Raw genomic sequence first — 12,955 nt, 5'->3', positions numbered from 1 at the left:
CCCTACTCAGACACATTATACTGACTCCTAGCAGACCAGTCCTTGTTGTATCCATTAATGCCGAGCGCCAGGCAGGGACCAACAAGTACCATATGTCTTTTGGTATGACGCGGTCGGGCATCTAACCGGCGACCTTCCGCTCTCCGGGCGGACGCTCTAACTACTACACCACGGAGGCGGTCGACTGCTATTGTGAGATACTAACTCCTACGTAGGAGATACTAAGTCCTACGTAGGAGATAGTAAGTCCTACGTAGGAGACCCTTAGTCCTACGTAGGAGATACTAAGTCCTACGTAGGAGATAGTAAGTCCTACGTAGGAGACCCTTAGTCCTACGTAGGAGATAGTAAGTCCTACGTAGGAGATACTAAGTCCTACGTAGGAGATAGTATGTCCTACGTAGGAGATAGTGACCCCAAAACCAAATATACAAGATGACATTGTGTGATTTTTTAAAGCACAACTCTTTTAGTCTTTCATGACGTCTGATATTCTCGATATGTTATAAATTGTTCAATTAACAAATGCGTGCGTATGTGCCAGTTTGTTACCAGAATTAGTCCGGCGACCATGGGGTTGTGACGCTCATTTATTTTGGCGGTATAATGTTTATCAACATCAGTATATAAAAGATGTAATCGCATAGTTGTTGAAAGAGGCTGTACATGAAGCGGCAAAACCCCTTTCCAGATCCTAAAGAATCCCATCCCAAGAGCAGAGTCAACTGACTGTACAAGATAATAAGCAACACCAAACAACAAACACACACACACACACACACACACACACACACACACACACACACACACACACACACACACACACACACACACACACACACACACACACACACACACACACACACACACACACACACACACACACACATCAAACGCCCCAAGAAACAATAAAAAAAAGAACAACAACAAACCCAAAACAAACACCACAAGCAAAAACTAAACAACAAAAACAGGGGACTTAAGTGACACTCCATGAAATCTTGATGAAAAGAGCATGATTGACTGTACGTCAGAGGTTGTGAAATGTAAACACCAAAGGCGTTAACTGTGTTTTATACATATTTCTGTATCCACCTCATGCTCTTTTTTAATCTTTTGACAGCAATAGATGCTTGTGTTGTCAAAATTTGATTTATCCATTTAGTTACTGCATCATTTAGGATGCAGCATTGAAAAAATGGCACAGAGACAATGGTGGAGTCAGCAAAACGTTTGTATTCTTAGAAAACTACGTCAACAAGATAACAAATTACACTACCTTTCAGGGACTAGTCATGTGTTATTTAGGAGTGGCAGGGAGCAAAGTATGAGACAGTAGGCCTTCCTGTCTAATCTTGAACTCAACTACCACAGCGCGCCAAACAGGCAAGGGCGCAACTCCAGGAGTATTTACCATTGGTGTCCATATGGAGCAATCTTCTTGTCCAAATGTTTTACCCCCAATTTGTACATATATGCTATCAAACGGGAGGTTCAGCATTTAACATTATGTACTCCCTGGTAACTTCTAATGGCATTTACTTTCGTTCCTGACCACTTGTCCAGAACCTCTGAGGATAGATATCTACGTATATCCAGGAATGAAGTTTATTCTTAGGTTTGTAATGTGGGATAGTGGTAAAATGTTTTTAACAGAATGGACTTCGGTCCGTTTGTGTCTGTACAAAATTGCATTTTTGAGCTTTTTTGAGAATCCACATGGTATCAATTGCGCTTGTTTTAAATACTGTGTGTGAATAAAGAGAAAGTCTCCCTTTAAGGATAATGATTAAACTTTGACGCAAGAATTTGATGGTACATTTAATGGACCCAGAATGTTATGTAGCTTTGGAATCCAGTATAAAAGAAGAATGGATATGTCTTCAGGTTTTAGAGTCACGTCTAACGTTTTTAGCGCCGATGAATGATTTTGGCAGATTTCTTTCTCAGTTGGCATACTGAACAAATCAAGCTTATTTACAGTGGTCTGTCAGCCATGGAAAGAATAAACCAGTGTCCATGTTAACACACACCTGCCTGTGACCAGTCACTGGTGCAGGTATGCACGGAGCAATTTTGTTTAATGGAGACAACATGACCATTTTGACGTAAGTATTCATGACATTTGTTTGTTGTTTAAAGTCTCACTCAGCAATATATAACGGATTATCTTGATTGTCTGGTCAAGACTTGATTATTTACAGACCTCCATAGACAATTGTCTCAAATCTGCTTTTTTTCATTATGGTTCAAGTTTCTGACAGCTTTAATTAAATCGAAGTACAGAAAAGTTCAAACTAAGATCATAAAATAACCATTTTTTCAACAGTTATAGGTTAAATGAATAGCTTTACCTCATCTTGGCTTCAGAAATGAAAGATATAACCTCAAAAGCCGATACGTGTAATATCTGGATGTTTGAGTTGAAATTATGATGATATAGCTGGGACCATTCAATTTTTCATTTCCCCCTCCATGTTGATGAATGACAATTACGTTTCTGATGATATCTCTGTTTATTTTGAACACTGTTTGGCCTTTTACACAATGGAATCCAACTACACTTTGAAAAACATAATTAATTTGCTCACTCAATCAGTGCCACACAGTACACTTACAGATCTTACATATTGTATAAATACCATCAAGTTACAAAAGCTAGTATCATTTTTACAATGGCCTATGTACAGTTACGAGAGTTCGATTGTTTCCCGATTCCGCCTGGAAAGGATGTTACTTTCATTTTGCCCACTGCGTGTAGAGGAAAACACAGAACGTCGACCTCCAGACAGACTACAAGATCAACGAGGATGTCACCAAGTTCTTCCCACACTGTGCTCGTTTGCCCTTACTTCCTGTAGGCCTTGAAGGTAATCCTGTGTTTCTACAATACTAACCGAACCACCATCGCATTGCAGGATTATTGTACGGTGTCACACAAGATATGCGGTGTCACACAAGCTATGCTCACTGTTTTAAGAAAATTACATGAGTCACGAGTACTATTGGTCCGGCAGGGCATGCTGCTTTTCAAGACCGCTGATGTTCAAGTCACACAATTGTAACAGCTATTTTGCCCTGTGCGCGACATTGAATGTTTCTGAGGAGAGTCAAAACTGGTTACTATGAAACAAATTACATTTACATGCTGGTGGATTAACTAAATATGACTCGTCATATGTGAACTTGATGTGCTATGCCATCCCATTTTATGAGGTTCGTATGAGGTATTCTCTGGCATAGAATTTTCACAGTTTGAATTCAAGTGGAAAAATATGAACGTAACCAGGATATATCGGAAACTTTTAAAAAAGTTATGTCAACATGAATACGTCTTCCTAAACAAGAAAACAGAGAAAATACTCACAATTACGAGAAAATAATGGAAGCATCAAGAAAAAAAATCAAAATTTCTTGTTTTGAAATCATTTCAAGGAATAGGAAATTATTGGCATTACGAAAATCCATTCGATGTAAAATGAAAAAATGAAAACTTTAATAGTAATGTAAATAACGAGAAAATATTTGAAGAAATTAAATACTCGTTGATTGATTTTTTGTATAATTCTCCTTAAACCCCTCAGACTTAACAGAACCAGTACAAATATAATGAATAAAATGATTCAAAATGTTTCAGTGACCCAGACACATTTAGAAGAAAACAAAATACTCGTCCCAATGCAATATCGTTTAATAATGTGGTTCCACTGATGTTTGTTTCACTAATGTGTTTGACCCATGTACAGTTACCTCCCCTATACTAGTCATTCATTTACACCGTTGGAACCCTGTGGAATATGCGTGGCAGATTAGTCAATGCCTCTCTCTTTCATTATTGTCATTTTTTGTCAGATAAAGACTTTTTGTTTACATACAACTCAACAACCTAGAACATTTTTGTAATGTTCACATACCAAAACTAAATTGTAACAGACATTTGTAAACTACAATTGAAACATCTGAGTTTAATAACACAATTACCCATAATCCCCCTTTCTCCACAATCAATTTATAATGTTGTAAACTAAAATTGAATAACCTGAATTTATGAACACAATTACCTATAAGCGCCCATTTCTCCACAACCAATTTACAGAATTCGAACTATTACAAATATCGCTATGGAATAATGTTTAGTAGTGATTATGAAGTAAAAGCAGGTTATAGTGGCTACCATTTGCTTTGAAAGACTTGGACATGAACGAAGAAAACAATATTTGTTACACAAGCAGGTCCTCAAGTCTATGATCAAAGCTGCCCTTCTGACGCTGTCCCGAGTTCTGATCTATGATGTTTGAGGCAGTGACAGCTGGAAAGAGATCAGGTACTCTGGGTAGGAATGTGCGTCCCGATAGATGCAGAACAGCGATGGTCGTGAAGTGTTGTTTGTGGTTGAGGTAAACCTGACAGAGCGAGTAGGGTCAACAAGGGGAGGGTCCCTCATTTTGGCATCCCCCTTGGTGTATCTGCCCGTCAGGACCCGAGCCCTGTAGACATATTTGATACCATAGGTGTCTGGAGGAGAGTACATGTCCATAGAAGAGATGCTTGCATCCACGGCGAAGTACACACCTTGTCCGTACAGGGTAGCTGAAATTAGAAAACTGAATGACATACTATTTAAGCTACCAATTATTTAAGCTTCCTCTCATTCCAATCACAGCGGTACAATAGGACTGTTTCCAAAGCAGAAAGCAAGAAGAAGCAAGAAAGGGATCAGGTTCAGGAACATGTCTTGATCGATGACCCTGCAGATTCTGATGTATCAGAGTTTGCTGATTGTGATTTTAAAGGATCGAATTCTAACAAGTCGGATGTGGATCATAGATTTCTTTTGCGCGACGAGTTACGTACTGAGTAGGCAACGGACATTGTTATTATTCGCGCACATCGCCTCCACCCCGGCACTCCACTCTCACATCAAAGCAACAAGGCCGTTGTGGATGGAAAGGTATACTTGTACAAACCGGCAAGACAAAACATAATATTTGGTTGTTATGTCCATGTCTAAGCGTATTTGAACTAAAGCACACAGAGTAACAAGGCTACTGTGACATTGTCCAGAGATCAAAAGTACGTTGGAAATACACCATGTCAAGATTTATTTAAGGTATCTGATGCTGCGACGCTGGACTGCTTAAAATATTCTGTTTAAACATGTGGACATGAGTGGGTTAATCAATTACTTCACTGACATTCGTGATTCATGCAACCAAACATTGCCTGTATTACAGGCCTATTGCCGTTATACTGAATGAATTTCCTATCTGTTTTTGTCTCTCTGTCACACATGTCATCGTAATCGTATCCCAGTTGCGTAGATGTGCTCTTGCTGTGGTTCACTGTTTAGTTTAGTCCAGACTTGAATTATTTACAGACCGCCGCCATATTCCTTAAATATCGCTGAGTGCGGTGTTAAAGATCAATCGAACACACACTGTCCAACATATTTCTCAATAAAGTGTTTAGTCACTGTCATTCCATGTGAATGTGAAGAGATCAGAGTGGGTATATAATTCTATTCCGCTACCCATGGCTAAAATTAGAATAATGTGTAATTTGTTTAATCACAAATGTTTGTTCAATGTGATAATGTTTTGGTCTTTCATGACGTTTACCAATGGTATCATTTAAGAGGTTATTCCGATAGTCAACTGACCGTTCTTTCCGCTGTAAGACCTATTAAAGCCATATTTGTTGATGTTGGGAACAGCTTCTACGTCATGATGCACATCATGCGTTCTTGTCTTTGGAGGGATGCTCCATCTGGACTGTCCGCATCTCGATCTGGTACTGCTCGTACAGGTGTCGAATCTGAATCCTCTCAATCTGAGGTGAAAAATAAAGATACTGATATGCTTCCTAATGAACAATGAGATGCTAATTGCTATGCCTTGTGTACAGATTTTCTCTGACTGCCTAACAGCCATGGGGAACACATCGACTGTATGAGCTTTGGAAAGTTTTGAAATCAGATCACATTGATTGGTACCGAGTTAATCCCATTTTTGTATGTCTACGTTGTTTACCTTAAAGATGGTAGCACGATGTCCCTTCTCACCCAATGCCGTCATGAAACTGTTCTTCACACTCAGGTATTCTATGCTTCCTTCAGCAACGTTGAAAACCCTCTGGTCAGACTCGAAGCTTTCCCAGCAAGTGGGATAAGCTAGATGGACATACACAAATATTCACGTAAGAAAAACGTGTTCATGTTTCATTCTTAAAGTGAAAGGAAATACACAACCAATTAATGAATCTTTTGTCCAGAGAACCACACAGTGCCAATAAGCGACGACTAAGAGGACGTCACTGGCATCAGAAAGGATGCATCAACATCAAATTCAAACCACTAGGTTTTTAACAACAATCCCACCAAGGTGAAACCTGTACTGATCTCCTACGTAGGACTTACTATCTCCTACGTAGGACTTACTTATCTCCCTACGTAGTACTTAGTATCTCCTACGTAGGACTTAATATCTCCTACGTAGGACTTAGTATCTCCTACGTAGGAGTTAGTATCTCCTAAGTGGGTATCTCCTACGTAGGACTTAGTATCTCCTACGTAGGACATAGTACCTCCTACGTAGGACTTAATATCTCCTACGTAGGACTTACTATCTCCTACGTAGGAATTAATATCTCCTACATAGGAATTAATATCTCCCAAAGTACGGGTATCTCCCTACGTACGTAGGGCATAGTATCTCCTACGTAGGAGTTAGTATCTCACTTGACAAAGAGCAGACAGTTAGTATCTCCTAAGTGGGTATCTCCTACGTAGGACTTAGTATCTCCTACATAGGACATAGTATCTCCTACGTAGGAGTTAGTATCTCCTACGTAGGACTTACTATCTCCTACGTAGGACTTACTATCTCATACGTAGGACTTAGTATCTCCTATGTAGGACCTATTTTCCCCTAAGTGGGTATCTCCTACGTAGTAAATAGTATCTCCTACGTAGGAGTTAGTGTCTCCTAAGTGGGTATCTCCTACGTAAGACTTAATATTTCCTGTAGGAGATGATCGATATATGTTTATATGGATTAATCTGAAACGGTCGACTTAAAGCCCCAGACACGCACACAATCTCCTGTTTCACTGTTTCAGTCACTGTGAGAGTCTACAGTCATTCGTTTCATTCACTATTGGAGTTTACAGTTATGTGTTTCATTTACTGTTAGAGTCTACTATCATGTGTTTCAATTTACTATGAGAGTCTACTGTTTCCTTCACTATTAGAGTCGTGTGTTCAACTAATTGTTGCACATTAGTACTGTGTTGGACCGACTGTTATACTTTACTGCCTTGCGTTCAGTTTGCTCTACTATTATGCGTTGCAGTTAGTTCACTGTTATATGTTGCATTTGGTTACACTTGACTATTATGCATTGGATATTTCAGAGGTCGTTGCACATGAATCATAATCTACGTGTACAGACGTGTCTTAGACTATCGGTGGCAATCTATGTGTACGTATCCCCTGATATTTATACAAATAAGTATAATGACAATTCTTTGCCTTTTTGAATTTCGTATTGTTTTACGCCGCACTCAACGCTTGTCCACCCCAGTCAAGTCAACCTGTAAACAATTACGAATAAAACCGCAAACGAGCGTTGCATCCAATCCAACCTAGCCCCACCAAGACAAGCAAAAACTTGCGAAGGTCGTGTTTCATATCACAACCTCACCCCAACCATCCCACCCACCTCTGTGTGTGTGTGTGCGTGTTTGTGTGTGTGAATAGATGTATGTATGTTAGATTAAACATAACCATACCGAAATCTCCATAACTGCAATAAGAACAGGGTCCACGTCACCCTAACGTAATACACATACAATAACACTGTATAGTAACACTGCGTTAGTGTCATGAATATTCACTGACTCACATTTCGACTATCTAACGTCCTGCATAGCCAAACATTTCTCAACTTAATAACCATCCCTAAAAAGGATATATTAAGTACTACGTAGGAGATAGTATGCCCTACGTAGGAGATAGTAAGTCCTACGTAGGAGATACTACGTCCTACGTAGGAGATAGTATGTCCTACGTAGGAGATAGTATGTCCTACGTAGGATATACTAAGTCCTACGTAGGAGATATTAAGTCCTACGTAGGAGATAGTGACCCAAAAAAATTTTCACCGTGGCCCTACTACGCTTCCGTAGATATTTAACCAAAACAATGATACCTACCCACAAAACCCAGATCAGCAACTGTTTGTAGAATTTCATCCAAATGATGGCACACTTTGGTGAAGCTGTGGAATGGCCCCTTCAGATGTACCTCACCCCTATCTTTTAATGTGTTGACATGTACGCTCTCTTTCTTTGCAAACGCCTCAAGATTCTTCAATCTGAGGTTGATAGGAAAGGGACACTATTGTTGAAGGACAGGCGATCGAGAAGAAATGTACTGGAGAGTAATTTCGTGTACTTTTGAAAATATGAAGAAATCGGTAGCGGGTACACATCTACCTCACATTGACACCTACCTGACATAAATGGTTCTTAGAATTTTAGCTGCATTGGAATAAATCGATAAAGTCAGATAAAGCTCCTGCTTCTTTGTAGTAAGAATGAATTACTCTGACATTTAGTAGGTATCTATTGTCAGTCTGGGAATCGGGAATATTGCACCGGGGCCCATCCTGCTTCCCATGTTTTTACTGCTCGTGTATTATTACCTTTGAAGACGTCAGCTCCTGTATCCGCTGGTCCACAACCTTCCTGGTGAAGTCTTCATCACATCTGTCTGCCAGCTTTTTAAAGATTGCGTCACACTTATTTCCCTGACAATACACTGTCACTGACGCTACAGACTCGTTCCTACTGGGGCGTTCTGCTGCAGGCATCGGCAACTTAAAATATGGTATTACATATAGTGAAAGGTACACTCAAATATGCTATGCCAATACAAACTGTAAGATTGTGATAATGGGAGGGACGCATAAAACTCCGTGTATCCCAAATCATGGATGCATGCTTTTTCCATGAGGCGGGGTATAAATGATTTATTCTGCCTGACAAAGATTTATATCCCGCTTGGGCGGTGTACGGCCGTGCCCGGGCGTACATGATCATTTGTTCAAGGTCACGTGAGATCAGAGATGGACATTCTTATAATTATATGAGGTGGGGTAATGAAACATGTCATGACATTCTGTAAAGTTATTCCACACTCGAACACGTTATTACATGATGAAATGGTAAAGAAGGTGTTCATGGAACTTGATTAATACAGCCATGTTGTTGTCTAACTAATACGTATGGCGATGTTTTGCGTGTTTATCTTTCTGATATTTCTTGCATTCAGGCATTTTTTAAGCTGAATAAACCTCTTCTCGGGATTGGTTGATCATGTTAACACCTTCGGCTAGAACAGTCCTTTGCGGCTTCTCCAGCAAGTGTCATCTTGCATCATAGTGCATATTTCCATGGGTCTTATCTTATACGTGACGTGCGGGTCATGTGCGTGTAGATTCAGCGATTTAATTACTGGGCAACAGTATCTCCTTGATTGTCAATGTGGAACATACCTTTGCCTTTACACTAAGGCCAAATGTTTCAAGCACACCATCGTCCGTTGTCTCTGTTTTTGATGTTCTCCTTTTAAATGCCTTTATACGAGACTTCAGTCCTCCTGTTGGCAGGAAACGTAACTTGGGATATTCCATTTCAGGAAATGGCCCGATGATTTTATTACCTCCCTTTGCTGGCTTTGCATACTCACAGTGGCCAGTCAGCTAAGCCGCCATTACATCCGTGCTTGCCAGTGTCAACAAAGATAGCGGTAGCAGTCGTGAAGCTTTGTTTGCAGTGCCACTCAGATTTTTGAGGAAATAATACAGACAAATTGACAGATCTGAAACTTTCAAAAAATATATAAAAGAACTCCTTCTACCTCTTTCAGAGTACCTCTGCATCAATTGTGTTGCCAAATGTATACGGTTAGATAATTAAGAAGCGAAAGTGAGTTGTGATTCGTTCGCTCAACTTCCAATCGTAGACACCTGATTGGAAAAAAAGCCAGCCAAGGGAGGTAATAAAATCATCGGGCCAAGCCGTGGGTGCATCCAGGGTATAGTGGAGAGTGAATGTAACGCATACCCTGGAGATTATCGAGGATGGAGTGCAACAAGCGGTACAAGAATCTGTATCGAAACGTCGCACTCCCGAAAAAAAGAAGACGCTATCAATAAAGTTTGTCTATTTGTACTCACCAACTTCTAGAATCCCACACAAAGAAGTTTCGTGGTCTTGTGAGACGAAAAGCAAATACATTTATGACATGACAATGATTCAAAACTAGGTAGTAGGTATTTCATAAACATAATATTATTAATCACTATCCAATAGTGACTATACTGGGTGTTCGCTTTAAAGGTGAGCATGTCTGCACTAGATGAAATTTAATATCCTATCTCGTCTTAGTTCGGACTATTGGCTGAAGAACTCGTTCGTCTTTCCCAAATGGGCACTGTGTGTGAAGCACATTTCTGTCTGTACCTTGCCCTCGATATTGCCTCAATTTTGCTGAAAGCGGTGCAAAAGCACATTCTTTCGTTCAGTGGTACTTTAACTAATTTTGTTGTTGCTGATAAGATTTATCTTCAAATGCATTCATTTGGTCATACCTGTTTTAGATTCTGATCACTGGATTGTCTGACCAAGACGAGTATTTACATACCGCCGTCACATATACTACCCATCAAAAGTTTAGACTCACTTAAAAAACTCACTATATGTTATATATATACAAACAAGTGATTTCTGCAGGTGCATAAGCAATAAATATATAAAATATGAGTCCAGATATTTCTTCTTGCCAAATCTCCTTTATATCTGCACAGGATCTTTCGCCGTTCAACGGCTCTTCAGGTGTACAATGAAAGCTGAGTGTCGTCATAGGCGACACATAACGGTAATAGCTATGTCATCATCATGCGTATGACGTTAAGCATGATGACGACATAGCTATTACCGTTCGTATATATATAAAAAATTTCACCCAAGTGTCTACTGATATCAATTATATCAACACTAGTTGATAAAGTTACAAATATCCGAGGCTTGCCGAGGATATATTTACCTTTATCAACGAGTGTTGATATAATTGACATCAGTAGACACGAGGGTGAAATTCTATTTTTCATAAAAATTCATTCATTAGGTTTCAATGAAAAGTGTACATCTCTCAACACTGTACTACCATTAGACTTGCAGTGCAGGAATGTCATACCATTGTAACGTCATCAAGTTGATGACATCATAGCATTGTCAGGGCATAGTACAAAATCTACTGTCAAAACGATATCTCCTAGGAGATATATGATCTCACATAAGCGATATCTCCTGTGGAACACAGTTTTGGATGATATATATATATATGGTTACATAAAAGATGAATTTCTCTACATCCTGGGTGAACCAATTGCAAACTTTATGCAGATGATGTTGCAAGAGGATCATGCATCAAATTGCTGGAACGCATGTGCAAATATCGTGCATGTGAACAGCTGTCTCTTGGTGTTGAATTTTGTTAAGAACTTTGCCAATTTTCACTGAGTTTCACCATTTATTGAACTCATGATAATAATGTTTTCAACGTTTCGAATTTGTTTTTACAATACATCAGTACATGTATAAACAGTACCTTTGAAAAGTATGGAATATTTTGCAAAATCTAGTTTAGAACAGTTGACTGAAGTAAGTGGCTACATTTACACTAGTGAGTCTAAACTTTTGATGGGTAGTATAGCTGGAATATTGCTGAGTGCGGCGTTAAACACCAAACAAACATACCTGTCTTACATACCTGTCATGGTGGAGAGGTCTGGTATAGCCTTGAGCACTGCGTCTTTGTACGTGGCTAACTTGGACTGGTCGGGACAGAAGACTCGGATCATTTCCACAGTAGTTGTGTGCATGGTTCTGGCCGCGTCCACCATTTCCCTCGCCGCCTCCTCGTATACTTCTTCAAGAGAACCCCGCAGCATATCTGTTGAATATTGACTCATATATGACATTTATGTTATATCGACCAAATTCCTATGTTAATCAAATCAGGTGCGCCATCCATCCTTGCGGTACCTCTGAGAGGAAAAGCATATCAGATACAAACGTGATGGACATTCGTCTTCTTGTCGGAACTGGTTTTCTAAAACAAGTAGAAAGAACAACTCAATCACAATAGGCAACGGTATAACCCACGAATTTCTATTACATGAGGGTAGGCTTGAGACAACGTATTTTATTAATTCCGATCAGTTTCTTCTGCTCTTACTGAACATTATGATAAACGCGAAGATAAGGATACGAGCACCCATACTGTCGTGATCAAGATAAAAGTAAGGATAAGTAAAGATTATTGTAATGATCTATTGAACCCACATACCAGGAGGAACAGCTGGGAAAGCAATGGACGTGTACTCGTTGGTCTCATCCACGAGTAGGATACATTTCTTTATAGTTTTCTTCCAACTTCCGAAATGTTTAGGTGCAGTGTGTAGGATGTTTTGCACTGTAAACCCGGAGCCGTGGTAAGAACCACTCCATTCTTCTTGATGGCACTGTCTGTAAACATAATGACGTATGACATCATGACACCCACGGATGGCACCCATCATAAACAAATGCAAAGGCTAGTAAATCGTTTACCTGAATAAACGCGGGAATGTGTTGCACAATCATTTTTGTCACTGGTGGGTCAAATTTGGAAATGTATTCCACATTATTCATCAAAACACTGTTTCATGAAACTTTGAATGCTCAACAGACTAGGGTTGAATTTGGCCCATTAGGTTTTTTCGATCTATTTAGTATTTCCAGGTGAAACGGAGGCGAGATTTGTACCCAGAACTGTTGTTCCTTACCAAATCGGGCTTGATAGGACTTTTTTCTGTGTTTTCTTGCGTGTGCCTGTATTTTATAAAGGTAG

At 39.6% G+C, this 12,955-nt stretch overlaps 1 protein-coding gene and 1 long non-coding RNA gene across 2 annotated transcripts; both read right to left on the bottom strand.

The window, feature by feature from the left end:
- Positions 1 to 2,339: 2,339 nt before the first annotated feature.
- LOC124268139 lies at positions 2,340 to 5,730 on the bottom strand. Its single transcript, XR_006896214.1, has 3 exons — positions 5,660 to 5,730; positions 2,387 to 4,590; positions 2,340 to 2,354 (listed from the first exon to the last, which is right to left on the bottom strand). It is a non-coding gene; the product is annotated as an uncharacterized LOC124268139 (long non-coding RNA).
- A 5-nt stretch (positions 5,731 to 5,735) lies between these two features.
- Positions 5,736 to 12,544, bottom strand: LOC124268136. Its single transcript, XM_046703152.1, has 7 exons — positions 12,413 to 12,544; positions 11,834 to 12,016; positions 9,555 to 9,658; positions 8,703 to 8,876; positions 8,212 to 8,372; positions 6,030 to 6,169; positions 5,736 to 5,829 (listed from the first exon to the last, which is right to left on the bottom strand). Exons 2-5 carry the CDS (start codon positions 12,012 to 12,014, stop codon positions 8,358 to 8,360), a joined length of 474 nt encoding a protein of 157 aa, XP_046559108.1. The 5' UTR covers positions 12,015 to 12,016; positions 12,413 to 12,544; the 3' UTR covers positions 5,736 to 5,829; positions 6,030 to 6,169; positions 8,212 to 8,357.
- Positions 12,545 to 12,955: the final 411 nt, after the last annotated feature.

The sequence above is a fragment of the Haliotis rubra genome, unplaced genomic scaffold, assembly GCF_003918875.1.
Source record: "Haliotis rubra isolate DU_JTF1 unplaced genomic scaffold, ASM391887v1 Scf1364, whole genome shotgun sequence".
Lineage (NCBI taxonomy): Eukaryota > Metazoa > Mollusca > Gastropoda > Lepetellida > Haliotidae > Haliotis > Haliotis rubra.
The sequence above is the reverse complement of the archived record's forward strand: the minus strand, read 5'-3'. Positions and strand labels throughout refer to the sequence as shown.